Source organism: Bombus fervidus, chromosome 15, assembly GCF_041682495.2.
Source record: "Bombus fervidus isolate BK054 chromosome 15, iyBomFerv1, whole genome shotgun sequence".
Classification (NCBI taxonomy): domain Eukaryota; kingdom Metazoa; phylum Arthropoda; class Insecta; order Hymenoptera; family Apidae; genus Bombus; species Bombus fervidus.
In genome coordinates, this window is record NC_091531.1 from 4,888,869 (window position 1) to 4,916,293 (window position 27,425).

Here is a 27,425-nt window from a genome sequence, read left to right on the forward strand (position 1 = left end):
CGAGTGAATTGCATGCACGTTGATTGAACATGTTTCATTTCAGTTCGAAGCGTGCGCCACGTGTTCCCGCGATATTACGGAAGGAGAGAGGGGAAACTCATTAGGAGGGAGAGAGAAATGCCAGCTGTGGACGCTGTGGTTAAATTCCATCTGTGGCAGCGGCCGCATATACCGATTAGTTGGGAGTATTGTGTCAACCGGCTGCGTAAACGTATGGAGTGATCACTGAGAAGATATTATAAGAGGATCGTTCGCGCAATCATGGACGATCGGCGGAACAGCCGCGAAGTGGTCACCATATTGTTCCTCTGCCTGCTCTGGTATGGAATCTCGAGCAGCAGTAACGTCGTCGGCAAGATGCTGTTGTCGGAATTTCCTTATCCGATGACAGTAACGATGGTCCAGTTAACCTCCATCACCGTTTATTCAGGCCCGTTTTTCAATCTATGGGGTGTTAGAAAATATTCCAATGATATTCCCTGGGGATACTATTTACGGCTAATCGTACCGCTCGCCCTGGGCAAATTCCTCGCGAACGTGTTCAGCCACGTCAGCATTTGGAAAGTGCCCGTCTCTTACGCTCATACTGGTATGAGATATTATTTTGACAGTCACGTGTTTCGCACGCAGATCCATCTTTAAAAATAAAACAAGCCGACCTTTACTTCTAAACGCGCGCGAGCTAATGCCACACAATCTAATACCATACCTTTGCATTGTGATAATGATGATAACTCTGAATGATTTTAATCGATTGCCTGTTTACATGTATTTATGAATGTTTGAAAAGAAATACTTTAAAACGTCTAATCTTTAACAACCACAGCTTTAAGTTTTGCATAGTTTAGGAATAGATGTTATCTTATGATTCAAGTTGATAAATAATTCATTAATGATGCAAATTAAAGATAAGTCTTTTATGTAATTTTGCACTTCTGCCTACTATATAAATACATGAATTTTTTGTAATTATTATCTAAAATTGTAATGCATATATTTTAGAACTAGTTTTTATGAATATGTTGCTTATTTTTTTATTTTATAAATTCCATATATTAACTAAAGTTTGGCTCTGTCCCAGTGAAGGCTACAATGCCCTTCTTCACGGTATTCCTCTCAAGAATCATACTGAAGGAAAAGCAAACTTGGAAAGTGTATCTTAGCTTAGTTCCAATCGTGGTAGGTGTGGCTGTAGCCACGCTTACAGAGCTCAGTTTTAATATGATCGGCTTGTTGAGTGCCTTAGCATCTACCATGGCATTTTCCTTGCAGAATATTTATTCTAAAAAGGTACTTAGACTAATTTAGCACTTATATTATGGCTATGGATCTATAATACTAATGGTACATTTGTTTTCAGGTGCTACACGACACAGGAATACATCACTTGAGGCTTCTACTTATTTTGGGCCGCCTGGCACTGATATTATTTTCACCTATATGGTTATTATACGATCTGTGGAGGTTGATATACGATCCAGTTACTGGAGAACCCGCTGATTTAAGTTACTATATAATATGCCTATTACTATTAGATGGTGTGCTGAACTGGTTGCAAAACATCATCGCGTTTTCCGTACTATCTATTGTTACCCCTTTAACTTATGCAGTGGCCAGCGCGAGTAAACGTATATTCGTAATCGCGGTAACTTTGTTCGTGCTTGGGAACCCAGTGACGTGGTTAAACATATTCGGTATGACGTTGGCCATACTCGGTGTGTTGTGCTACAATAAAGCGAAGTACGATCAGAGAATAGAGAAAGAGAGTCGAACAACGCTTCCGAAGTATTATGATAAAGACCGTAATGGCAGCAATAGTTCCTTTATGGTAAATGGATGGACTGGAAAGAAGCATCAATTGCTTGCAGTCTAGTCTGAGTTATATTCGACTCATTTTATATTTGACAAGTTCATATGAGTTTTTTCTGTTGATATATGGTATCTCAGTTATAGTGATTCAGATATTTACATGGGAAGTATAAAGAGAAGATATAGCATTCTAGTTAAAACAATATACACGGATCAAAACTCATATGATGACAAAAATATTTATATAAACGTACATATTTTATTGGTATTATTCTGCACAAAAGAGTAATTCATTTAGTACTCAAAGTTGATTGCCTTTTTTGTTCGTTTTAGGGACTATTTTAACCCCTTGCCGTACGATTTAAGTTCCGAATGCGGCCAAAAACAAAATGTGCTTGTCGCATGTAGCCCGAAGAATGTACGTTTCATGCTCGTTTTGTTTATGATTGGTCCGAAGGACCAATTTCTCGCACGTGTTCTTCATGTTTGGCCCGAAAGACGTACTACGAGTCTAACTCGATGTTGTAGGTTAAGGGATTAAGACGATTTTATGTTTATGTTATATTGCTTTTCACAGGCGAATAGACTTGCTGGCAAGGTGGGATTATATAATTCGCGAAATTGTTAGCGTTCATAGCTAATTGCTGGGACAATTAGCCTTTAAGATCGATTACATTCCCCTGTCGCGAAAACAATGGTGAATAGATAGAAATCGGATTTCAATTGTATCGATCGACATCGAGCGATATTCACATACCATCGATTAGGTTTCAAATTCAATACCTTCTTCCAGCTAGCTCAGGTGTTATGGTTGAATATCATCAGCTCCTTAGGTTGTTATAGCACTTTAACCCTCTATGAAAATTTGTCTTCATAATATTCCCAGTAGACTTTCGCTTGTATGGATTATTACCACCGAAATAATATTTTTTCTATGTACCGCCTATATTAATGTATGAAGTATGGAAGTATAATTGGCGGAACGAATACAGTAAGGTCTTAAAAATTGGACTGTTCCTTTTTGGATACCAACTTAATTTAAATTCTCTAATTACAGTCGTTAAAACCGCGTAGTGCCTTATTATATTAATTCCAGCAATTATACCTCCCTCTAGAAACTCTAGAAATAATTCGTGGAGGGTTAAATAAGTGTCACGTTGACGTTCTTCAAGCGTGTGTTCAGATATGGTGTGCGTGAATTGTATGCAGGAGATGTTCTAGCTGAAAGCAATCTATACATTTATTTTTATAAATAAAATACAGGTGTGTATAAAAATATACCAGATATGTTCACCACCATTTTCCTTGTTACACTGCTTCGTCACATCAATTTGCTCTCCTTTACAGAGTTTTTATAATGTTAGGAGGAGATACCGGTCGGGCTACGGTGAGGTCCAAACGTGGACCAGCCGCAGCGATCAACGGGACAGCCAAGCAGCAGTCGCAATCTTCTGTGCTAGCTTCGTTTACTCGCAGAATTCTGTCATAAGGTTTTAAAACGCCATCGCAGGGTCCTCCAGGCCGAAGACGATTTATATAAACTCCACGCTCATACAGACCATCGGATACGGAGAAGCCAAAGTCCTCGTATACTGGGTCCTTGTGTAAGGAAACGTGAACTATCTGTTGAGGCCTGTCTGAATTGCTGCATTCCTGTGGCCTGAGAATGGGGAAAAGATTAAAATAAATTATTATTTTTAGAAAAATGCCTTTAAGTAGAAAACTATTATGTAATAAAACAGGAAAAAAAGTTTTATAAGTTCTATTCTTACCCAGGATAAGGAGGCATGTGTACATCCAGTTGACCACTATCCACCGAAGCTGTATCCCAAAGCCTCAGAATCTCCGGACCTGTCCCACTGTTTTCTCCTAGCTCTCCCCAAGAATCCACTGCACTGTCTACACTAGGTAGACTCTCCCTCGCTGGTCGAAGAATTCCTGAAGGATACTGTTGCACTGAATCGCTTCCTATACTGGACTCCTTGCAGTACTCTCTATAAAATTCAATGTTCCATCATTATTTCTCCATGCCATTTGCTCTTTACAACCTTAGGGGAGTAGAAAGTACCGAAGAGTTAAGAAGAGCTTAGTCGGTACTTGTAGGTCATATAGTTACCTGGTTTCCGACGTAGGGTCCGGTTTCCTCACGGTCAGGGCGATAACCGAGTTCCCTGGTCGATGTAACAGCTGTGCGGCTTGTCTGAGGTCGCCAGGGTCTAGTTTTTGCCCGTCTATAGCTAATAGCCTGTCCCCTGGAGCTAGGCTGCCGGTTCTGTAAGCCAGAGATCCCTTACGAACTTCGGTAATGATCAAGTCCTCGTTCACTGTAAGACCTACATCAGGCTGTCCGCCAATAGGTCTCGCTACTCGCACTGTGAACACTCCTGAGCTGGGAACAACTGGTCCACCGACCTTGTACTCCGTTACTAACTCGATCTGTCGAGAAAAAGAAACTTTAAATTTAAGAATTGTTCTATAATAACCTAGAGGTTGAAGTAAAAGAAACAGAAGAAGGAAAAGAATAAAACAAGAGAATACGAAAAGATTTAGATAAAGTCGACGCTTAATAAATAAAAATAAAATACGAAGAATCACTACAACGTGATTATGCTAATTACCATTTGAGAAGTTTCCAAAATGCCAGTTACCTCAGCTGGCTGAAGATCTCTGAGCATTCTACGATTAATTGCAAGAACTTTATCTCCAGGCAAAAGGACTCCGCTGCGTTCAGCTGGACCTCCAGCTTCTAATAAACTGACGACATAATTTAGACGATCTTCAGCGAGCTTTAAAGCAAGTCCAAATCCTTTGTGATCTGGTCTAAGGACCACAGTCAGGCTCTCCTTCGTTTGCAGAGTTTGATTGGAGGTCTGTTGCGCTTGTGGCTGCGCTCTCCTCTTGACTGTTCTCTGTGAAGCACTAGGAGGCCTAGGTAAGATCTGTAGCCTAGCTATGCGAGAGTCGAAGTTGTTTCTGAGCAGTTTGGCGGCTGTCACTGCATCCTGGACAGGGGTTTCGTCCACTGCTAATAGTTTGTCTCCAGGTTGCAGGGCGCCACAGCGATCTGCCGTACTTGCTGGTCTTAAACTTTCAATGTAGACTCCGTTTGGTGTTTCTCTTACTGTTAGACCCAGTTCTCCTGAAATTACATATGTATGTAATTACATATATACAAGTTAATTATTTAAGTTGAAATTGGAAATGCACTGTTCGATTAAGGTACCCGACAGTCCACGTTCCAATTGCACCAGAAGGGAACCGGAAGTAGCTGCCCTCGCCTCTTCCATGTTAGCAACGTCATACTCAATGGTCAAGGAAGCTACAGGAGCATCAGAACTTCTTCTAAGCGCTCTCTGAGCCTCTGCCAAGGTCAAACCTCTCAATTCAGTATCATCCACAGCCAATAATCTATCTCCAGGCCTAACTCTTCCTTCTTTTGCCGCTGGTCCATCAGATTTCACTCCAGTGACTACCAGAGCTCTAGAAACTCCACCCCTAAGGGTAACTCCGAGACTTCCTCCTTCGCGTTCCACCCTAACTTGAGCTACTTTAGAGGAAACACTGGAAGGAGTGGATACAGGACTGTCCTGATCGTCTAGTAGCAAGAAACTGTGCGTATGGTAAGACTGCGATGTGATCTCGTCGGGTCGAGCTGAATCGGAACTGGCGGACGTGGCCACGCTTCCTGGCCGAGCACGGTTTTTATGCGAGCGCATGGTGGTCAGTCTCAGCGAGCTGAACATCCTCGGCAGTCTATCCGTGGTGTATTCTACTTAGCACCGATGCTGTTTCCGTATCGAGTTATCATTACCATCGCTGAGGAAGCGCAGAAAAGATTCTGGTCTACGTCTTTTCGTTAAACATCCCTTCAAGGCACGTTTGTTATGGAGCGAATGGACCGTCTGATTTTCCACTTAAATAATTTCCATGGAACAGCGACAAAGTCGAAACGACAGGTCACTAGATTCGAATATCTCCACGAAAATTTTTGGATTTCAACCGGGTACCACACTAAAGCTATTACACTTCCTTTCACTACGATTAACTATCGATTATACATCTACTAAATCGCAATAAATATCCATTTTTAGAACGTGTTCAGAAGAGTAAGTACGACCTGGAGGAGCAGCAGGTCGTCAAGGAGCCGCTACGATCGGCAGATTCTTGTTGCTCGCGGCGTAAACAGCGCATCTGTGTCTTTGTTCGCGGGTTTGAAGAGCCGTCGACGATAGAAACTCGTCGTGGAGCGGGCGTACGGAGAACTGTAACGAGTAGCGATGCCTGTCGAAAATAGCCGCACGATGTAGGGCCGCAATCGTGGTAGCGTCGAGTCTATTTATAGGGGCGAGAGAGAAAGAGAGAGGGAGAGAGTGTGTGCGGCCCTGCGGGCGCCCCGCAGTCGCTGCACCGTCAAATAAGTCTGCACTTCTCGTTAAAAGCTTCGATTTCGAGCGTCTGTGTTCCCTCGAACACGTCGTAAAGCCTTTCCTCTTGGTTTCCTCGCGCTTCAACCGTTTGCCCCTCCCAGATTATACACGGCCGGTATATTCTCTCTTATTTTTAGTTATCGATATCCGCGACGTCGAATGATATCATCAGTATCTAGAAGTTTTTTATGTAGCGGTTCGATGATCGGATTAGAATTTTGATTACCCTTTGCACGGCTTACGGAATTAGACTCTGTTTGGAACAATGAATAACTTTTAGAGGCGTAGGATTTACACAGGATTGGAAATGAAGCAGAGAACACACCTTTTTTTTCTTTTAGTATTAATTTTATACAAAACTTGATACCTCGAGTGTTTCTAAACCATGAAAAACTTTGTCAAGGTATTAGAAATCCTCGCTATAGTTGATTGTTAACAATATTCGTTATATGAACGAAACTACAGACAGCTATGAGCGCTTTAAAAATCCTGTTCGAAGGTAAGTAAAAAATATTTAAATAACGACAATTTCGAAATAATCTGTTTATAACAGTCGGTTAAAGAGCAGAAAGTAAGAAGCCGCGGATTCAGGGTCCATTGACCGATCCTCTCGGTCGGTCGGTTTTTGCGGACTCTTCCTACGACGTCTCTTTCCTCTCTAAATCTTTCCTCGTTTCAATTTCTCGAGCTGCTTAGCGTTTCGATTCATCCCCTTCCACCCTCACTGATCCAATCTCCGCTTCGCGGAACTGCGTACACCTTCCATCGTTCTTCATTTCTCGACCTTTCGCTTCCACGTAATCTACATTGGAGGCTTCGTTAAATACCTTTTAAATTCGAAAAACTACCGACCACAAATTGAGACATTAACGATGGTTGGATATTCCTACGATCTTAAGGAAAGGTCCATTTATTCAGGCTTTTAAAATAAGAACAGACTTTCGAGTTTAAGTTTCAATTAAAGATAGCAATGTCCACGTTCTTTAGGGAGTAATTAATTATTAAGTACGACCGCTTAACTCACCATCCGTGTCGGAATGATCCAATTGAATCAATTAGCCGGCTAATGGGTGTATCAGTCAATGCTTTTCCTCCATTTCTTTTGCTATCGACCTCTACCAAACTCTAGGCTCTCTCTATATCATTTTCATGATTATCATAATTTAAAGATTAGCGAAATCTACTAAGTATTATGTCAGAATCGATCTTCATTGTTAAATTATGTCGACAAGTATCTTAGAATTAAATTGATTGTATTTCAGACATCCGTGTGAAGTGTCCTGGAGTCTTCTTCAACGTGTCTCGACTTCGTTGCCGAATCGTGGTGCTTTGCCAATTCTACCGTGTGCTAAAGTTAGCGTATAGTCAGTGCGGAGCCAAGTGTGCGACCCGAAAAGCGAGAAGGAACACGAGAAAACGTATGGAGAAGAGAAAGATAGGCGTGGACGGTAGACAGGATAGAAATAGAAAAAAAAGATGAGTGGAGGAAAAATGGAAAAAGGGAAGGAGACATGAAAGGTGTAGGATTCGTGAAAGAAAATGAAGTAAAGGTGGCGAAGAACGACGAAAACGAAAAGAAAACGCGGTCCTTTTACGAAAAAAAAGGGAAGACAGGAAGAGCGAGAGCAGTCGTCTGTGGGTGGAAGACGCTCGAGACAGTATTTATCGTGGCCAAAGTAATGAGCCACTCGGAGTATTAATAACCTGACCGCGGTGTAACGCTAGAGGTTTAGAATAAACGCTGGAACGCGGTGCAATTAGAGGTCTGCGAGCATCTTCCGGTTATCTGATCGTGATATCTTCTTTCTAAAATATTTTCCTACTCATCACGTTAATTATAATTTAAGGCATGTTGTCTGTTATTTTATTTGAAATGTCATTGTAGCCAATGTCAGTAGAACTTCCGGCGATTTTTGTTTAGAAAGAACGCTTTAAAAAACGAAACATAACATCCAATTGAATGAATCGGTTTTCTCGCGGCCGAGCCTGACTCTGTAAACACTAGAACCTCGTTTAAGTTCCACGAATGGCTAATCTATGTGTCCTATAAACGCAATGCGGCCTCTACGTTATAAAAGCTTAGCATTTATCATCGAGAGCGATTCAGAGATATTGACCCTTGCTAGAACCGTTCATAGAATATCTTCCCCGACGAATGCCGTCATCCTCAATGATTTCATCGAGACTCAGTCAATTGTCTGTCCTGATAGACTCCAAAGTAACATTCAGTTTCCTCCGTTTGCCAAGAAACGAGCGTAAGCACCTCTTCTTTCGTTCGAACCAACTTTCAAATGATCATCAGGACCATTAATATCGTAAGACTAGAACACCACGTTGAATACCGCCAACGTGCAAATCTGTGAAGTCGTGGCACGTCTCTGATAGTTTCTTCAGTCTGTTGCATTTGGGTTTGTATAGGAAAACCCACGGAAGACGCCCTGGTCCATGGAGGTGAGGATCTGTTCAGGTACAGGAGTCAGTCGTGGTCTTTCAGCAGTGAATGCTGTGTCAAAGTACTTTGTATCTAAAGTATGCTCCAGGGCTGGCTTGAAAGGTGGTTCCAGTTGCCTCCTTTCTAATCTATCCCATGGCAATTGCTGGAGAAATGAACACATTAATTGTTTTATGAATTTCACAGTTTATATGAGAAGTCTCAATTGCACAGAATGGTCTTAGTCTGTGTTCGTGAATGGAGACCAGTCCGTAAATTGATTCTATAAGATTAATTACTTGGAAGAAAGAGTGCAGCGCAATTTCGTGACCAGGAAGCCTTTTCCCAGAGTCTTTTTCCAGAAGGGCGATCAATATGTCGCTGGAATCTTGGCTCAGGTAACGAGGTATAAACGGTCTTTCGTTGCATATACTCCAAAATAGCTCATCCTCGTCGCAGCCGGAGAATGGCGACTGTCCCGTGAGCATCTCGTACAGAAGCACGCCGTACGACCACCAGTCTACCGCCTGATTGTATTTCAGTCCCTTTATGATCTGCAATGCGGAAACAGTCAGTTGGTTAACTTAAAGAGACCAACGAATCGCGGCTCTTTGAGCGTCGCTTTTAGTGTCTTAATTTTGGAACTTGGATTCCTTCGACAGCCAATAATTCCAATTAAATTAAATAGCTCGCTCGTGCTATCCGATAAGAGAGAAATGATTCTATTACACAAAGAATATTTTTTATTACGTTTGTGATCTTTTTTTACCTCGGGAGCCATGTAATCAGGCGTTCCACAGAAGGTGTCGGCGGTTCTGTCGAGGAAAATTTGCAGCTTACACATGCCAAAATCAGCTATCCTAATATGTCCGTCGAAATCAAGCAGCACATTGTCTAGTTTCAAGTCTCTGTACACTATTCCTTTCTTGTGCAAGAAATTTAAGCCAGACCAAATCTCAGCCGCGTAGAATCGAGCTCTTGGTTCTGGGAAACGACCCGACTTTTGAATATGAAACATCAAGTCGCCGCCGTTCAGGTATTCCATTACGAAGAACAAATGGGAATCTGTCTGAAAGGTGCAAAACAGGTGACAGAGGTATGGGTGCCTCGTAGCTAGAGTCAGGACTTTTCTTTCGATTAAGGTACATTCTACGTCGTCGTCTTCAAGAACTACGTCCTTCTTCAGGCACTTTACTGCGTATACACACTCAGTGCCTCGGAGTTCGGCTAACAACACTTTGCCAAAACTGCCTTTTCCTAGGACCTGAAGAAGAATAACAAACGTTATAATTTCTGCTTTTTTTTTTTTTTTAAGAAAATCAATTTTAGGAATTTTTAAATTTGTACTTTCAAATCTTTTAGGTCTCAAAATTCATTGAGGGATTAACGTATCGTATTATTGGAGAGGATCTAACTTGGGATTAGATATGGAAGAAATATCCATCGAGAGTAATTCTTATGAAATGACTGTAGTCGTCAAAAGTGAGGCAAGGTTCTGTTACCAGGTGGAAATCCAGGTCTGATAGAGTGAAAATGGCACACGGTGGAAAGTTCATGCGTCTAAAGCGAGAATGTCGCACGTGAGAGTGCCTCGGAGTGCCGTTAAAAATAATTCGTTGCGTGCAGCTAATTTAGGTGAGTCTATTTGCGTGAGGTCCTTCGCAAAATTAAATTCGTTTTAAACTTTCTTCTCTATAAATTTACTCACTGATAAGTCACCTGATTATAAAACCTTATTATCTTTCAATACAGATATTTCAAGATGTTAAACTATCACATGCCTAAAATTCATGCATAAGAAACTCTTCACTGATTTAAAGCTTTTTAACATCGTGATCGCGTTGGATCGAACGTGGATTAGGAGGTCGAAGGTTCATCGCACCTCCTAGTTTGGATTATTTCGCAAGGACACCTGGTGAATCAATCAAGTTGGGTTCACGTGTCACAGGTATACACGTGATACCGATTGGCTTTCATCCTGGTGAGCCAAGGGAGTTCATATATTTTATGTAAAGTAGGTACATCTATGAATATTTAGAAGAAACCTGTATCAAATCAATTCATTGAGCAGAAAATCTAAAATCCTCTAAAATTTCTCCTGTTTAAACTATCTCAATTTTCTAATAACAAAAATATAAACGCTTTGTTTTCCAAAATTCCATAAAGTTATTTAGAATCTAAACAATTCATGTTATTTCAGATTTATGTAGAGTTACTGACGCAAGTTTTTGATAGAAGAAAGATAATCCGTCGTAGACGAAGCTTTCCATCATCTCAAAGTGAATAATTTGGGCGTTTCGTCAGCCGGGACCTTGGCAGAGGACTGAGAGTTGCACGCGCCACGGTAAACACGACGATCGTGGCTAAAATCTGTTAACGACCGTTTATAATGATGAACCGCCTTGGGCAGCAAACTCACTTTTAGGAAATTGAAATCCGTCACAGTGTACTTCTTGAACCTTGGAAGATTGGTGGCCGGTGGCGTAATTCTTCCACTAGGGAAATGGTCTGAAGAGTCTGAATTCCTCTGGTTGTCCGACGACTGCGAAGGTGCTGTGAAATTAAAATAGAAATAATATATCAATCGATCTACCGATTGGAGCAATTTATAAATGTCACGGTTAGTCTTATTTTCGCATCCATAAGGCAAACGACATTGAAATACTTGCAGTGCATCTCTTTTTAAAGTCTCAGGTCGTAAAAATTGTCTGTTTGAGATCTTAAAGATACTTATTAATGAGTAAAGAGGAACAAGCAACTATTGGATAAGATTCTCTATTTGTAGAAAGAGAACGATCATATTAGATTCTCTTCCGGGATCTTCCTGGGCCAAGGAACGTCTGGTTGCTCAAATTTTCGTCAAATCTCGATTAATAAGCGAATTAATTATCGATCTGGCTTTGGCATATGAACACGCTGGATGTTGGCCGACTAACATTTCCCAAAAATAGAACTGACCGTTTTATGACGCGTTTTGAGACACGAGGAACACAACATAAATGATCGATTAAGGGACAGGTAGGAAGATTATAATAGATATAAGCACTAGAGACCGATTTAACCACGATATAATTTCATATTGCCGGAATCACGGTATCGTCTACCAGACTATTTTCTAGTCAGAGTGAATGGATTTATGACAGCCACGTGGAAATGCGGCAAAGTCATAGACGAATACACTTCTTGGACCAGCCAAGTCTGACTACACGGCCAATGCTTAAGATCAGATATGAAAAAAGTGAGGAATATTCTTTCGAAGGTACCAAACATTAAAAAATCTTAGTTTTTCCTTTGATCCCTATTTTTAGCGGGTTGGAATAAGTAACTCACCTTTCTTGAGCGCCTGCAAGGCTTCTGCCACGAGTTTTTGGTTCAATCCACAGAGATTTCCAGTCAGTTTCTCACACTTTTTGTGACAGGCCATATCACAATCTATTTTTAAACGTTCTGGATCTTATTTGTTTGATTTTATAACAAATACCTTTGATGCACCTTGTTTGTACGAAAAAAGCTAATTTAATGCGAGAATAACGGTCTCTCGCGGTTCTTTATCTACCGATACCCAATAAACCCATCGTCCATCTAAATTTATCTCCAAACTCTTGTTTGCAGCATCAACTAATCGCGACTGCATTATGAAGTCTAGAGTATTGTTATGAAACCGCGCCACATCTTATAAATAGAACCACTATGGGCACAACCATGTGCATTAGTTTTAAATCAAGGTACTATACAATAATTGGCCATTTATGACAAATTAATTGTATCTATATCAAGATTTAAGAAAGTTATACATATATATATATATTTATTTATTTATTGAAATATTGAGACAATGAAAAACTAATGGAGACCATTTTAATAATTACGGTACTTCCTGTAAACAGACTGGTAAATAGTGTCGTTGACTCTCTGACAACGACCTTACATAACGACGAAGAACTGGCTTCACGTTTGTAACAGGAACACGTGATACTGTTGGATCAGAGAATGTATCTGGATGTGGAACGGTTACGCAACAGCTGATTGTTTGCTGATACTCTGACAGCCTGACCATAAGACTTTGTATCTCTCTAGAATTTCATGCAGAAAATAGCTTATAGGCAATACAGTGAATCACACATTAGTCACAATAGTTACAAACAATATCTGTTAGTCACAAGTTAGCAAATTGCCATATTCTTAAGGAACTAGCTTTAATATTCTGGACGAATTTAATATTTTTACGTTTATGTAAATTGAATCAAAAAGCCAATGGTTATCAGAAAGATATCGAAAACAGCACGTTCCTCTGAACATAAACACACCACCCACATTCTGGGAAGACGGTAAATTTCTGCGAATCTGCAACAAACTTCCTGGCAGCTCGGCTAAACAGAATCCTGGGATAAGGCAAACGTGAAAAAAAATCGAAATTGCGCAATCTTTCTACACTAATAGAACAAACGATCCAAAAATACTATAGAATAAGTACTCGATATCCTTGGCGAACCGTCGAAGCCGGAGTCGTTACTCCTGGTGGAATTCATCCTCTTGTGCTCCGGGTCATCATCCGTACATGTGGATCCACTGCTTTCCGTGGTTGCCGTACTAGTGGTACTTCCGGTACTGTCACTGCTCACAGATGGCGTCCTGGAGTGATGCTTTTTCCTTTTAATCTTTGCTCGACGAACCTTAGACAAGTCTCTGGGTGTAGCAGTTAACAACGCCGATGGAGTCGTGTAAAACATCCTAATGAGATCTATGGGTTTCTGAGTAGGCGTATTATTTTTGGGATTAGTTTTAGCGGAATTCTTTACTTCTGAAGCTTTCAAGACTTCCTGACTCTTGGCAGAACTTTTCTTGGTAGAACTCTTCTTGGATCCCTTGTTGTCTTTACTGCTCTCTTTCTTAGTAGAGCTTTTCTTGATCGTAGAAGATTTCTTTTTTCTAACCACTTTTTTCTTTTTAGAGGACTCTGGAGTATCTTCTGGACTGCGAATCGCGTTGGCTTCCTTGGAGGGCACTGAAATAATATCTTTCTCTTCGTTGACGTTAGAAAGGTCACTGCGTTTGTTCCACTTGGAAATTGTCAATATTTCGATCTCTTGGTATTCGTTGGTCGGTGTCTTGGGCTCGTCATCTTCATACAGAACCTGAGAACCGCATCTAGTCGGGGTGGGTGTTTCCTCGATGTTTATCACAGGCACAGGAATCTCAGCGGTCGGTGTGGAGACTTCGGAAGCCGGAACAGTGGTATCAGGAGAATTCGTCATAGATTTAATAGAAATAGTCGATGACCAAGAGTCTTCTCTCTTGAAGGGAGCTTTTTTTACGGTCGAGTACGCATCTTGGTCGATCGTTATAGATAGGTTCTTCTTCTTCTTTAATCCTTTCTTAGGAGTGGAATCACCTTTATCAAAGTCTGACTTCTCTGAAGTAGTTGAAAGCGTTCCAGTGCTGGGTATTGTCTGTTCAGTCTTGAATTTCGACGACTTCTCCTCGGTCTTCCGCTCCTCCTCGATTACGGCGATATTACTGAACTCGGCTGGCGGAGTGGCGACGCTTATTTTAGGATCAGTCTCTTTTTTCTTGTCCAGCTGCCCGCTGCCGAGGTCCTCGACCGCCTGACCTGACTCCGAACTCTTGGAACCAGCGAAATCGAATCCCTTGTTGGTCACTTTCGTCACTTTAGGACTCTCCGGTCCCTTAATCTCGCTCCAGAAATCTATAGATTCCGTGGACGTGCTTTTAGACAAGCTTTCAACCTCTCCGACTACCGCTGGTTTCTGTAAAGGCATTTTGGTCATCAAATTTTCGTCGACGGATATAGATTGTTTTAAAGCATTTGGATCTATCTGTTCTTTGGTTGGAACAGACGTAGAATCCACACTGATACTTCTGTCTAAAGCAACACCGCTCTCGCCAGGAGTATCGACCTTGGAAAGTTTAGTTCTCCACGGGATCTTCGGCTCTTTGTTTGTTTGCGTCTCAGTCTTCGTTGCACTCTGCAGATTGGCTTTTGCCTCCGCTTTATTTTCTATTCTGTTACTCTCAGTCTTCTTCGTTGGCACCTTGAAGGGCAATCTTGAAACTTCTTCGACACCTTTTTTTACCATCTTTTCAACACTCGGCCCATTCACCTTGTTATCCTTGTCATCATCTATTACATGTTTTCCTATCTTTTCAGCGACTTTTCCCGAACCTTCTGCTTTTTGCGTGTCACCTTTGAGACCCTCTGACAAGGTCGTTGTAATCACGAGGTTGTTGTTTGCATCATCAAGGGAAGAGGAAGTCTTCGTTAATAGATTATCTTCTTTCAAGGACTGTCCAAGATGATCTACGTTCGACTCTTCGGTAGAAACACCTACTTTGGAGGCGTTCTTCAAGGTCACAGCTTTGTTCACCTTCTTTCCCCAAGATACGACGTGTTCGTCGCGTTCGGCTTTCGTCGGTTTTGCCAGGTACTGCCGTTCTCGTAACGTACACTTTGGCGCTTCTACGGCATTATTTTCATCCGTATTAATTTTAGACGCTTTTGGCAGCCCGTCCGCAGCCGATGGAAGCGCTTCGCTGGCGCTGCTCTCGCTCGCCAACGGCTCAACACTTAACGTCACGTTGCTCTCATCGACCCTTGTGGTCATGGGATCGTCGTAGATCTTGGGTTCTACTAATTGCTCCTTCTTCGCAACAGAGACGACAGAGGACACTGGAAACTCTGGAACCTTTTTATCTAGAAATTCTAATTTCTTCTGCTTGGGAATTTCAATGGCTTTCTTCTGTATTACTTCTTTCTTCTCTTTTGGGAAGATTTTATCCTTGGAGGATGTCTTTTGGTTCGTATTCTTATTCTCTTCTTTGACATTTTCAGATGAGATCTGACGAAGTATTTTTTCTTTAGAATACTCTGGCGTTTTCTTAGCCTCTTCCGTGACCTCTACAGGTAAGATCTGATTAATTTTTTTTTCTGTAAGAGACTCTGACGTTTTTTCTGATTTCATTCCATTGGTAATAGTTTCTAATTTCTTCAGAGGATCATTTTTTAGAGTCTCCGGAGGCGTCTTCACCGTGAAATACACGCTGTTTCTCGAAGTATCCTTTATATAGGGTTTCTTCACTGGTAACACGATTTCCGTTTCAGATTCTTCTTCAACCTCACGCCTGTCCGTCTTCCGTGTAAGTAATTTTTTAGGGACGGGAATTTTCACGCTTTCCCTGAACTGTTCCACGGGACTACTGTTCACCCAAATGGTAGAAAAGTCTCCGACACTGTTGCTGGCTTCGACCTTGAACATCTGCGGCCTCGAGCGCTTTCGAACTTTTTCCTCGTCATTCTCACTTGTTTGAACATCCGCAGAGGCGTCGCTGGAGGTACTAGGCGTACGTTCCCTTAAATTTTCACCTACCTCAGGCGGTGACGGCTTTTCGGTAGTTTTCTTTTTCTTTTTCACCTTTTTTAAGGTTTTCCTTACCTTCTGCGACGTAGCTTCCTCCTCATCTTGGGACCCAGGTTCTCCATCAACGCTTCTGCAGAAGATAGGAACGGTCCTTGTTCCTCCAGGAGTCCCTTTCTTAATCAAAGTCCCTCTACGAACCTCGTTCTCGATCTCAGCTTGTTCTTCAGCAACCAGAGTATCCAATACCTTTGCCTGAACTTGAGCGTAAGTTACCTCTCTTTCTATCTGTTCAGGATCCAACTGTATATCCGTCGAAGATCTTCTCCTCGTGAATCTTCTAGTAATTTTATTCTTTATCTGTTGCAGATCTTGACCCTCTTCGTCTTCTTCCGTTTCCAAACTGACTTGATGGAACAACTGCAAACGTTTCTCCGCCTCGTCGAGTTTCTTGTCCTTGATCAAGAACTTCTCAACCAATAATTCACCCACAGACTTCTCATGCCTTTCGTTATGTTGTCTCAGAGCAGGATTATCTTTCAAGGCTTGGCTTCTGATTTTGATCGTGGGTCTGTCACGACGTAGACGATTTCTTTGATGGCTACTCTCCTGAGTCAGGGTCCTGGGTGTCGAGACGTCGATGTCCGCGGTGTCGATGACGCGTCTAGGCCGGCTGGGCACTGACGCGGGAGAATAACGACGCAGAGTGGACAGTGGGGACTCGGAGATGGTCGACAGATGTGGCGAGTATCGTGACAGCGGCGAATGGAGCGGTCTACGCGAATAACTTCATGAAATTCTGGTTGCTAGACAACGTGGATGCTTCTCTGGCAGTTTTTCTTTGGTATTTTTTTAAATAATAAGATTCAAAGACCTTGAATTTGGAATAGAACGATCCTGAATATAGCGTATCGTTTGTTTATAGATGAGTCAAATACGAAGAAAGTATGCTAAGCTGTTAAAAATAATTTTTATCGTAAGGAAGGTTGACTAAAAAATAGCAAATCGTTGTTTGGACAGTTACATAATGTTTAAGAAGACTCGGCAATTTTTGTGTCGCGTAATTGTTTCGAACCTGACCTGATAAGCTTCCGATTGCATGGTCTCAATACCAGAAGCTTCTTCTCGCGATGCATTACATTGCAGGGATGGAAAGCGTATCGTGAACACTTGTTACGCGCGTTGCCTCTGAATTTGGCTTCGGCCATGGCCACGACTGATTGACAGATTTCGATTCATGAATCAGTTGTACGCATTTGAACAGTTACACGATGACAAACAAGTAGTAATTGAGCGCACATATGGTTCCACTGACCGATATTAATCATGAAAGGCGACTGAAACTCCTCGTCAGGTTTTTCACTTGTCATTCCTCTACAAATTTAAGCTATTGTCTTTTGTATTATATATTTTATTTAGATAAATAATTTTCCAATTATATTTTCTGATCATTTTTACGTTTATCTAAATAATTTTCTATTTAAAAAATATGCTGTACGTAAGATATTGGTTTAAATTGTTTAATATTGTTTTTGTTGCATTAATTTTGTAAATTGCTGAAAAAATTCAAGAGGGAAGAAATCTCTCTTAATTATTGTTTTATAACTAAAAATTCTATTTGCTAATCCTCGGTATACAGCATTAATCGTTACTTATAATGATCTTCCATTTATGTAAGAAAAATAATTTTATTCTCTGCGCGTCATTAACATACGTTTATATTAAACCTTTCAGTGTTATAAAAAAGATAACGTAATTGCGGATTTTACTAGAGGATTTTTTGGCAATGCAACGAGTGCGACGAAGTTTTATCACGTGGAAACTACACGTCCAGACACTTGGCTATTTTTAAAAGCTAATATTCTCGATGAGCCCGCTGATCCTTTTGATTTACTCCAATCCGCGGACTAATCAATTAATCGTCATATCGCGTTTTACAAATAACTTTGAGATTTGACAGATCGTCTGTCGTATTTATCGTTTGTCAAAATTCCGAATAACATTCTAACAGAGTTATTCTAATTGCAGAGTATCGTGTGCGTACAATTTCACGTCTGCTGCATCAGCATGTTCCGATCTATGGAATTTTCTTTTCATTTTCCATTGGCTGACTCAAAGGAAAATTGGGAAATGCGCTTGCTATTTTGGTTAGCTCCTTTATTGCTCCTCGCGCATTCACGTAACTAACCACCAGAGAAGCCTCCGCGACGACGAACGTCACTCCGCGACCAAGAATAATGGTCCGCGAAGGAAAAGCGAGGAAAGAAAGCGAAGAAAGGAACCGCTTCGTGGAACGCTATTTTCGCTTGGATTAGATGGACGATCGGGTCAAACGGGACGAACAAGTGCAATAATCAAACTCGAAGTGTATGTTTGCCAGAGGATGGTACAAAATGACTGATATTCCGAGAAAGTCCTTTGTTCGAAAAAGAAAAATCTCTTTAATTGTAGTGTAAAAGACGATGAACTAAACAAAGCGCCCAATGAGAAATAGTATACGTATACTTGTAAGAATATTAATAACAAGAAATTGTGTTTGTCATGTCATTTTATTTAGACGTAATAGAAGAAAAATTGATACAATGAAGAACACATGTTGCGAAGAGGAACTAAAGACGGCGATGAAAATCAAATGTAAACAGCGTGTTCACTAAGATAGAGTGGAAAAGAGAAAAATTCAAAATTTGTAAAAAAGAAAACTGTTTCGCGATGAAATGCAAAAGATATCTCTGGCAGCAAAACAAATTACCAAAAAATCAATCGAGGCATTTTTTGCATGAAAATAAAGAAATATAGTATACGGGGTATCTTAGGAGGGCTAAGAGGAAAGGAAACTAATTGGACGAAGAAAAAGCTTACCGTGGAGCACCGGTCATCAATGAACTGTGATTGGAGAAAGGTCCCCCATAGTAATAGGACAAACTGTCTCCGTAGTAGGGCATCGTGGCGATGATTATCCAATAGATTTACGCGTATAGTTGTCGAAGGGCTGGAATTCGAAGAGGAAGCACAATTCGGGAGGCGCGAACAGTGAGCACGAGCGGTTCGACGCTCTCGAAGACGACTGAGTGCGGCACGAATCGCCGGCGAACGCGTTCTCAGGTGTTCGACGAGCCGTTCTCACGGTTCAGGGAGCCAACACCGACTGAGTCTAAGCCAGCGACCCAGTGTAATAATAGAAGTCTAGTATATGTGGCTTCCTAGCGTCTAACTATACTAGCTGGACTGTAATAACCCGTACAACGTCTCATTGCTTTTCTACAAATATTTTCCGTATTGTAGCGTTTACGTGACTCATTGTCAGGACTAGAATTGAATCATATGAACCGATTGTCAAACCTGATGTAACAAGCTTTTTCTCATGCGTTCCTATGGTGTTACCGTTGGTGAACACCGCGAACCATTTTACTAACGCAAAGAGACACGAAAATGGTAAAGAAGGACGATTATTATTTTTCTATAATCGAACACGATAATACGAATTTTTTAAATTTTAACAATAAATGTTTCCGTTTCAGAAAATTGACAAGGACTCGACATAACATAAGGAAATGTTGACAGAAATTTTGGTAAAACGTACATTGGTTAAAATCACTCCTCACTATCATGCTGTTAAAAACACAACAACAACATTGATGAAAGTCGTGAAGAATACCGAAAGACGCGCAATCATGCATCGTGAGGCTCGCGGTATAACATGCACGTCAAATTGCCAGGCGACGAATTTCGTGTCGTTGTCTCTGCAGCCGTATAAAACGCGCATTAATGTGTCAGCGGAGCCACGGTTTCGCGTTGTTTTGTATTCGACCATCGAGACCCGCGCCAAATGTTTCTTTCCTGGGTGCCTATTGTTACTTGTTCAGGGAAACTTAGAAATAGCCAACGAATGGCAACGAATTCTATTTCAAGTCAATTCTACAACTAACTTTAGTTTCAAAATTTACTTTAAAAGTTAAATTTTACAGAACTCGTGATACAAATTTACATTGCTATCATGGTGAAACTTAAACTTAAGGTGCATCAAGGTGAAAAGGATATACATATATACAAGACGATTGTTTTCATGAAAATTCTTTGGCTTAAATCTTACTTACCGTCGCATCTGAGACCTTGTCGAAAAAAACCATACAACAAGGAACCGCAATGATCACAAAAGGTCGGTGACATGAACGTATAAGGACGAAACCTGTGAGGCACATCTACCTTGAAACGCTCCCTCAAGTACTGCCATCGAACAAGTATTAACAAAATTAGAACGATTCTGTGTAAGATTAGATGTTGCGTTACTTTGAACAAATAGCATAAACAGATGCAGTGTGGGCTACCAGAAATAACACACAACCACTTTTTATAAAAATAGATATCAAATACTTTCACAAAATTTCAATGTCCTTACTGCAAAAAAAAAAAAGACACATATATATAATTAGATCTGTTTTCAGGGACACAAATTTGGATTTCGGGTTCTAAATTGCTGGAAAATTATATGTCTGAAAATATTCAGAATTTGGTAGAATTCACCGTTGCATCATGAGCAAACGTTTGCACACGGATTCTCGACGTTTAGAAATAAACATAAATTTTAGCATACGAGACAACATTAAAAACAGTGTTGTTTTCCATGATCATGAATGATCTACACGTCATTAATCAAATAAGCAAACATAGTTTCCTCGGGATATACATTGAACTTTTACTAAAAAACACCACTGATTCTCATTAAAGGAAATGGACGAACGAATATCAATTATTCTCATAAATCTTAAAGAAAATTTGTCGCTTGTACGGTGAAGTTGTATAAAGCGGATAATACACTTACTATCGTGTTTTCGGATTCCCTGCCACTTTCCGGGCACTTGGTTAACAATTTATCATGGCACTTCTTGTGCACCGCTGTTTGGCAGGCTGAAACGCACGAATGGAATATTAATAGAGGTACAACGTGGCCGGTACAGTTAGAAAAAGTGCTGTCTGGGATATAATATTTACCTTGGCATTGATACCCTTGCTTTCCGAATCCCCTGCGACAAAGAGCACATCCCAGATTAATTGGAAAATACGCCGTACTTGAGGAAACCGCTGGCCGATACTTGAATGATATGCCGAACGGCACAGTGCAAACTATTTTTAGATGTCCGCACGTACATCGTCAAAGCAGCCGTCTTTTACGATAAATCGAAACTCTTCGATTATTACTACGCTGTTTGAGAGCGAATGTTCTCGATAAACCGTGTGTTCGTGGCTGCTTTGTTTCCTCAAGACATTTTACTCGTTTTCTATAGGCGAATCTTTGCCCGTTAATGTATCTCTTTTATATTTCTTTCATTTATGTTTTAGAAACTTTACCAAAGGAAATCCTTGCAAAAGGCGCAGAAGGTCGGTTGTCTGAAGAATTTTGCAACTAGTTTGTGACCTCGAACCACGTGCACCTTGTTATGTTTTACTGCTCCTCTTCTTTTCGTAATTGCTCCTCCAATGTTGTTTTTCTCGCGTGCAGGAGACACAGATGCAGCCGTGATATCCCGTCGGGGAACCCTGGTTTTATATACATATGTTTTCCCTGTGGACGTTGTCGGTGGTAGATCCGTTGGATTTAGTACTGGAATTCTGGTTCTGAAACCGTATCACGCCATTTTTCTTATATCCTTCAATTATTGCTTTTTCACGCGTATTTTCAATGAAGGTAAAATTTAATTTGATGTTATAAACTCGTATTTCTCTCTTCACAATCTTTTAAAGAGCCATTAAGAGAATTTGACCTTCATTTTCGTTTAGTGTTTGTTGATTCAATTGTACGCTTGTAATTAAAGTTCCTAATATTTATTTTGAACGTGGAAATTTTAAGATGAAGTTAACTCGATGGATTAAACTGAAATATTTAATGAAAAATTTATTGCGGTGGACAGATTCGAATAGCGGCTGTTCTAATGGCAGATCTTACTGTGCTCTGTAGTAAACTCTGTAGTAAACATTGTAACATTTTCAAGCTTCCAAAATTTGTATATCTAAACTGAAGTATTTCATATCAAAGTTTGGTTTCTAAAAGACAATCTGATTAAACATCTTCTATTATAACAGTGTAAAATTGTGAAATGTATTTAACTATCAATTAATTACAGGTATTTTATCTGGAGGGATTGATTAACAACAGAAGATAACATGGAACAGTTATGGAACATTTAACAAGCTTTACCTACCGAGTGGCTCACCTGTAAGTGTATCCTTCCGCGCCCACGCGTGCCTGCGGGCTCTTACGAGCCTGTGGACTTCTTCCAGCTCGTGGGCTTCTACGGTCCCCGGAGGACTTCCGGCCTGAACCACCGCCTGCGTTGCGCCTCTTCGCGTGAGCACCACCGGTGAACATCATTTTCCTATTCACCTACTTACTCTCTTTGCCTTCTATCCACACTAATTCTTTTGTCATTGATGACAATTCATTCAAATGCTTCAACGTCGAAAAATAACACTGCTAACATGCTAAACGTTCGCGAATCAGTACCTGAATCACCGCGTGCCCGATCGTCGATGCTATCTTTTTAGTTTCCCGCCTCGTGACGCTCGAATTCCGGGGCACTTGGCCGCGTAATGCCAGAAGAATTCTCGTCCATCGGCCAGCAACATTTTCCTTTCTGTCCGCCACGAACAAGGCATCGGTCACTTCCAATCGATTAAAACTTACTGACTCTACCTTCGCGAAGAAACAGCGGGCAGAACACGTCACATTGTTAGTGAAATTATAATAGATTGTTCTCGACTAAAAAAATGGGTCATCAGAGGAATTGTGACCTTGACGAGTCAAGTCAACAAGAAACGAAGTATAACCATTAAATCTTCTAAATCTCGATCATCTCCTTTATTGAGGATTACACTGGACTCCTTAATTGGCCATTTTAATTGTATCAACGATATCGTTACTCGCCTGAATAAGTTCTGATAATTGATTGACTTTTTCAGATTCGATGTCACCTTCAGCACTGTTCACTTACCACTGATTTCGACGTTTTTAACCTTTGTGCACCAATTAATAATAGTAATAAGAGCTACGATTATAATTAAAAAGATATGGCTTCCAAGCGAGAAGGAAAATCTCTGAAGTTGTCACAGAAATTTTTGAGGGAAAAGGTTAGAAGACACCGAGTCTCTTCTTCAGTCTCACTCTTCTCACCCTTGCGAAGATCACACGTTTTTGATCAAATGGATGTATGACTAATACTCGAGAAAGAGAACGTTACGTTGACTATGGAAGTGGAAGATGTCTGTTCTTTCCAATTTTCTCTTCTTTGGTCCAACGTCCCGATGTGATACATCGTTTCAACAGGAATGTGTCGCGACCAAAAGTAGTATTAACGATATTCAAACGTCAGCTACACGGTTTGATTGACTCCACACGATATTTGAATGCTGTACTTTAGTAAGTCTCTTTCGTTTTCTGAAAATAACGACTACTAACTGCTGTAATCTATGGAATACATACGATCAAATTGAAAACTATGGATCATCGCGTGGATGTTGACGAACATCGGAACTGGATTTTGACGCCTAAAACGTTGTGTAGCTTTGCACGAAACTCTCGAATCTATAAATATCAGCCTGTTGAATACCGCCCGCCATCGAGTCGAGTAGCGCCGCGCACGGGAAATATTAGAATGCGCTATCCGGCGCGTTTTCCAGCCTGGAAAAGCGAATGGATTTGAGAAAAATTTCTGGACAGGTTAAAAAAATAGATTCATGTATTAGATAAGGAATAACTTGTACATTTCAGGCAAGCTTGACTCTGGTTGCTTTTTTTTTTTAATAAATTTGAATAGTGTAAAAAAAAACACACACTAACGAGTGATTTTTTTTTATGCAAACGAATGTATTTGTTCGATGTGTAATTAACAGATGTGTACAATGAGTTCGTTTTCTTACATATCAAGTACAGGAAAACAATAGCAATTACTCATTATTTGTATCGTGAGTAGAATTTTTTTCCACGTTAATTAATATCTTTGCTGTTCCATTGCTGCACATTGCATCAAAGAGCAATTTTGTGACTGACTCCCCTCATTCTTCCTCGTGGAACAAACGAGCGATTGTCATGTCGATAAATATCGTTAAGCAGAAAATTAAAGAGAGAAGCCGTTTTATACACAGCCTTTGAAATACCGCGAGGAAATTGTCCGATTTTCTTGGGTACTATATACAGTTAAAGTAAAGTACAAATAGTTACAGATTCGATCATGGAACAACCTGAACATTTTGTGCTCGCGATAGAACCTTATGTAATATATGTTTCAAACAGACTCAGGATGTTTTCTCGTCGATGAACATATCCAGAGCTGTTATTTTCGCTCACGGCGGAACTACATCTTAAATAATGAAACTAATCTTAATTTTCTTAAAAGGTACAATATTTATATATTTATATTTATGTATAGCGGACAAGGAATAGAGAATCCTAAATCGATACGAACATCGCTACAATAAAAATCCAAATGATTCTTATAAAGAGACTGCTCACTGGAAACTAAAAACGCTGTTCTTCTTCAAAGCGCACAACGCGGTTTCGTGACTGATTTGTGTGTGTATATGTGTATATGTGTGTTCGCATTATGCTATTATCAAAACTCCCTAGCCAGTGGTTTTCTCGGTTCCTTTTAAAAAACGCTGTTTGAAATTCGTGTAAAAGAATTATCGGTTGGGAATGATTAGAAAATATATACCAGAAAGAATTCGGCTTGGTATTTTCGCCTTTTTTGTCTCCTCTTGCTTGTCTGCAAACATCAGTGCACCACGGGATATATCATCGAAGTCTAAGAACTTCCACAAGGGGAAAAAGCGCGAATCATAGCCATAGTTCTATTGTGTACGAATTACTATAGAAACAAATAGGGCCTGATAACTTCGACGTAGTTTCCCGAATCTTGTTCTCACGTGTTAACAACTTCTGTATCGCGTACATTTAGATGATAACTGGCAAACAGCTCGCAGGGACGACTGATCGACTGTCACTGGTCAGTAGCTGATCTCTTGGGTCGGCGTTCCTCTTCGAGTAGTCTGCGTTCTTCTGCGAGTAGTAGCCGCTCTTCCAACAAATCATGGAGTTGTTCCACTTCCTTTGGAGCTGCTTGAATAATGAAGATTCTGATACTTCCTTGAACATCCATCGCCGTTAGTCTTAATGATTTAAGTGCCGCTCGTTCCGCGATCATTCCTGGCCATACTTTTGTGTTCATAATTAATCTCTGCGTTCCTGCAGTACGTCCCACTAATCGAGATTCTCCGTCGCGGTCGTTTAGCCTTAAAGTACCTCTACCTCTTTCTTGCCAACTGCCACTAGCCTGAACAAAATCGGAAATTTATCGTGAATGAATCATTCTGAAAAATTGAAAGCAAAAATAATTCTTATACATACCTTGTCAAATGCAAAGAATTTACAATTAATCTGAAGAACATTTGTTTCTCCTTCTTCACCAGTTAGTGGTGTTATTTGACTATACTTCCTCTTATTAGCACGGTTTGCTTCTTCTAATTTTTGAGCAGCTTCGGTTAATGTTAGACTTGATTTGGAGGTAGTACGGCATGCTGCTGACGCACTGGAAAAAAGAAGCTCTGTGGAACCATTTGCATTTGTGCTTTCCTCCTTTTTTTCCTTCTTCTCCTTGTCTTCCGCTTTGTCAGAATTTTCTGCATCATTTGCGATCACAACGCGTTCTTGTAAGTTCTGACCAAATACAAAGTTTGGTTCTGATACACAAGGCGTTATTGTAGTATTTACACTATCTTTTGTGCTTGTGCCTAGCAACAGGAAGGTGGGCTTCACTTCCTCATTTGGTTTGTCTTCCCTTTTAGCTTCTTTTACTTCACTTTTACTTTCTGTTACTTCATCTTTAGTTTCTCTTACTTCACTATTATCATTTTTCTTTTCACTCTTATCATCCTTTTCTTTGTTCTTATCTTCCTTTGTTTCTGTTTTATTATTTTCCTTTTCCTTATTCTTTTCATCTAGTAATGAATCTGTGGCTTTTGCAAATGGATTCTGAAACTTAGCTGGTTGTAGATATACTTTAGTAGTAGGCTTACTGTTTGTCACTGTGCTCAATTGAGAGGGCCACAACGTAGATGACTTTCTTTCCTCAACTAAGTTCTTGATGGAATCACTACACCCAAACGTTGTTCTAAACTTTGACGCAGCTAACACTGGCCTGTTAGAACTCGAGGGTGATTCCTGGGTATTATTTTCTGTCGATGAGCTCTCCATTTCTTCTGAAATGATTCAGATTTCATAAACTACTAGTCATAAATTGTTACATGCAAGTAATACTTTCACATCATAACCTATGTGGTTTCCAACAAAAGTTATTGGGACTGGTCAAAAATTGTGCTACATTGTAGCGAAATAACGAAAATATATCAAATATAGCAATTGTATGTAAATATCATAGAAAAAACTGACGATAAAGTTACGCATGTGGAACAAAAAATAACACTGCGTATTTACCACTGGTGGAATTTTCAGATGAATCCCCTGGTGATTCTTGTGGTGGATCTACCTTTAAAACATAGGATGGTCGATTCGTCTCTTCTTTATTTTCTACGTGAAATTCAAAAACAGATAGTTAACATGATTGTCAAACAAAATTATTTCCTCAATCTGTCGTAACGCTCTAGAGAGTAAATATTGCCGAAAAAGGAAGATACGGAAATACATAGGATTCAAAGAATAATATGGATTAAAAAAAACGATGATTTTCTAAGAATTATCAATTATTATAATTTACATAATCGTGCAGAATTTATCGTTAATTTACTGTATAGGAAAAGAATCACAAAACGCACCCTTGCAGTCCGCCATTTTTTACGTGGAAGTGGTCAAGTGTCGCCATCTAGCCATATTATTAGAAGATAAAAAAATATTCTCTACTACATGTGATCCATGCACAGATTCATATATACGTGTATATACAGTTACATATTGTACGTGGTAATAATATCAATATCATTAAATTTTTCTTCTTTCAAACGTAAGAATGTTATAATATCTAATCATTATATAACTTCTGTTTTATTGAAATCAGCAAAAGTTGACTAAATGACGTTGTTGCGAGATACAATTAACCAAAAATACAATCCGAAATATAGGTACTAAGGAAACAATTTATTGATTACTTACATTCATTGACTGCTCCTCAATTCTAGTTTATTACTAAACTGCGGATTTTTATGAGTACAATTAAAGAAATTCATCTACTACATATCATAATAAACGCTCTACTTTGAATATTTTATATGTATATTTTTGCATTGCGCGTATTATGTGGATCTTTGCACCTTCAAATAAATGCACAAAAATCCACAGTCTATTTATTATATATTCATATATTGTTTATCCTCCTTTTTTTT

General features: G+C 40.0%; 5 protein-coding genes and 1 long non-coding RNA gene across 7 annotated transcripts; 2 read left to right on the forward strand and 4 right to left on the reverse strand.

Moving 5' to 3' along the window:
• Positions 1 to 33: 33 nt before the first annotated feature.
• Positions 34 to 3,087, forward strand: LOC139994600 (solute carrier family 35 member E1 homolog). Its single transcript, XM_072017417.1, has 3 exons — positions 34 to 589; positions 1,082 to 1,290; positions 1,361 to 3,087. The coding sequence occupies exons 1-3, from the start codon at positions 262 to 264 to the stop codon at positions 1,871 to 1,873; spliced, it is 1,050 nt and encodes a 349-aa protein (XP_071873518.1). The 5' UTR covers positions 34 to 261; the 3' UTR covers positions 1,874 to 3,087.
• Positions 3,025 to 6,062, reverse strand: Grip (Glutamate receptor interacting protein). The gene is made up of 5 exons (XM_072017407.1): positions 5,033 to 6,062; positions 4,428 to 4,948; positions 3,926 to 4,245; positions 3,582 to 3,803; positions 3,025 to 3,469 (listed from the first exon to the last, which is right to left on the reverse strand). Exons 1-5 carry the CDS (start codon positions 5,550 to 5,552, stop codon positions 3,151 to 3,153), a joined length of 1,902 nt encoding a protein of 633 aa, XP_071873508.1. The 5' UTR covers positions 5,553 to 6,062; the 3' UTR covers positions 3,025 to 3,150.
• A 1,102-nt stretch (positions 6,063 to 7,164) lies between these two features.
• On the reverse strand, positions 7,165 to 19,689 carry LOC139994590 (uncharacterized). Its single transcript, XM_072017388.1, has 6 exons — positions 18,900 to 19,689; positions 13,142 to 16,815; positions 11,087 to 11,220; positions 9,437 to 9,931; positions 8,967 to 9,221; positions 7,165 to 8,833 (listed from the first exon to the last, which is right to left on the reverse strand). Exons 1-6 carry the CDS (start codon positions 18,980 to 18,982, stop codon positions 8,627 to 8,629), a joined length of 4,848 nt encoding a protein of 1,615 aa, XP_071873489.1. The 5' UTR covers positions 18,983 to 19,689; the 3' UTR covers positions 7,165 to 8,626.
• On the forward strand, positions 16,757 to 25,331 carry LOC139994607 (uncharacterized). The gene is made up of 2 exons (XR_011801678.1): positions 16,757 to 16,884; positions 16,966 to 25,331. It is a non-coding gene; the product is annotated as an uncharacterized lncRNA (long non-coding RNA).
• Positions 19,749 to 23,884, reverse strand: LOC139994603 (putative protein kinase C delta type homolog). The gene is made up of 5 exons (XM_072017424.1): positions 22,250 to 23,884; positions 21,387 to 21,653; positions 21,030 to 21,061; positions 20,860 to 20,945; positions 19,749 to 20,264 (listed from the first exon to the last, which is right to left on the reverse strand). Exons 1-5 carry the CDS (start codon positions 22,405 to 22,407, stop codon positions 20,127 to 20,129), a joined length of 681 nt encoding a protein of 226 aa, XP_071873525.1. The 5' UTR covers positions 22,408 to 23,884; the 3' UTR covers positions 19,749 to 20,126.
• Positions 24,605 to 27,359, reverse strand: Ranbp3 (ran-binding protein 3). 2 transcript variants are annotated; one of them, XM_072017416.1, is made up of 5 exons: positions 27,196 to 27,359; positions 26,862 to 26,908; positions 26,524 to 26,616; positions 25,438 to 26,285; positions 24,605 to 25,363 (listed from the first exon to the last, which is right to left on the reverse strand). In XM_072017416.1, the coding sequence occupies exons 2-5, from the start codon at positions 26,875 to 26,877 to the stop codon at positions 25,031 to 25,033; spliced, it is 1,290 nt and encodes a 429-aa protein (XP_071873517.1). In that variant the 5' UTR covers positions 26,878 to 26,908; positions 27,196 to 27,359; the 3' UTR covers positions 24,605 to 25,030. The 2 variants fall into 2 exon arrangements, with proteins under 2 accessions (XP_071873517.1, XP_071873516.1); XM_072017415.1 differs by having other exon boundaries at positions 25,438 to 26,288; positions 27,196 to 27,358.
• Positions 27,360 to 27,425: the final 66 nt, after the last annotated feature.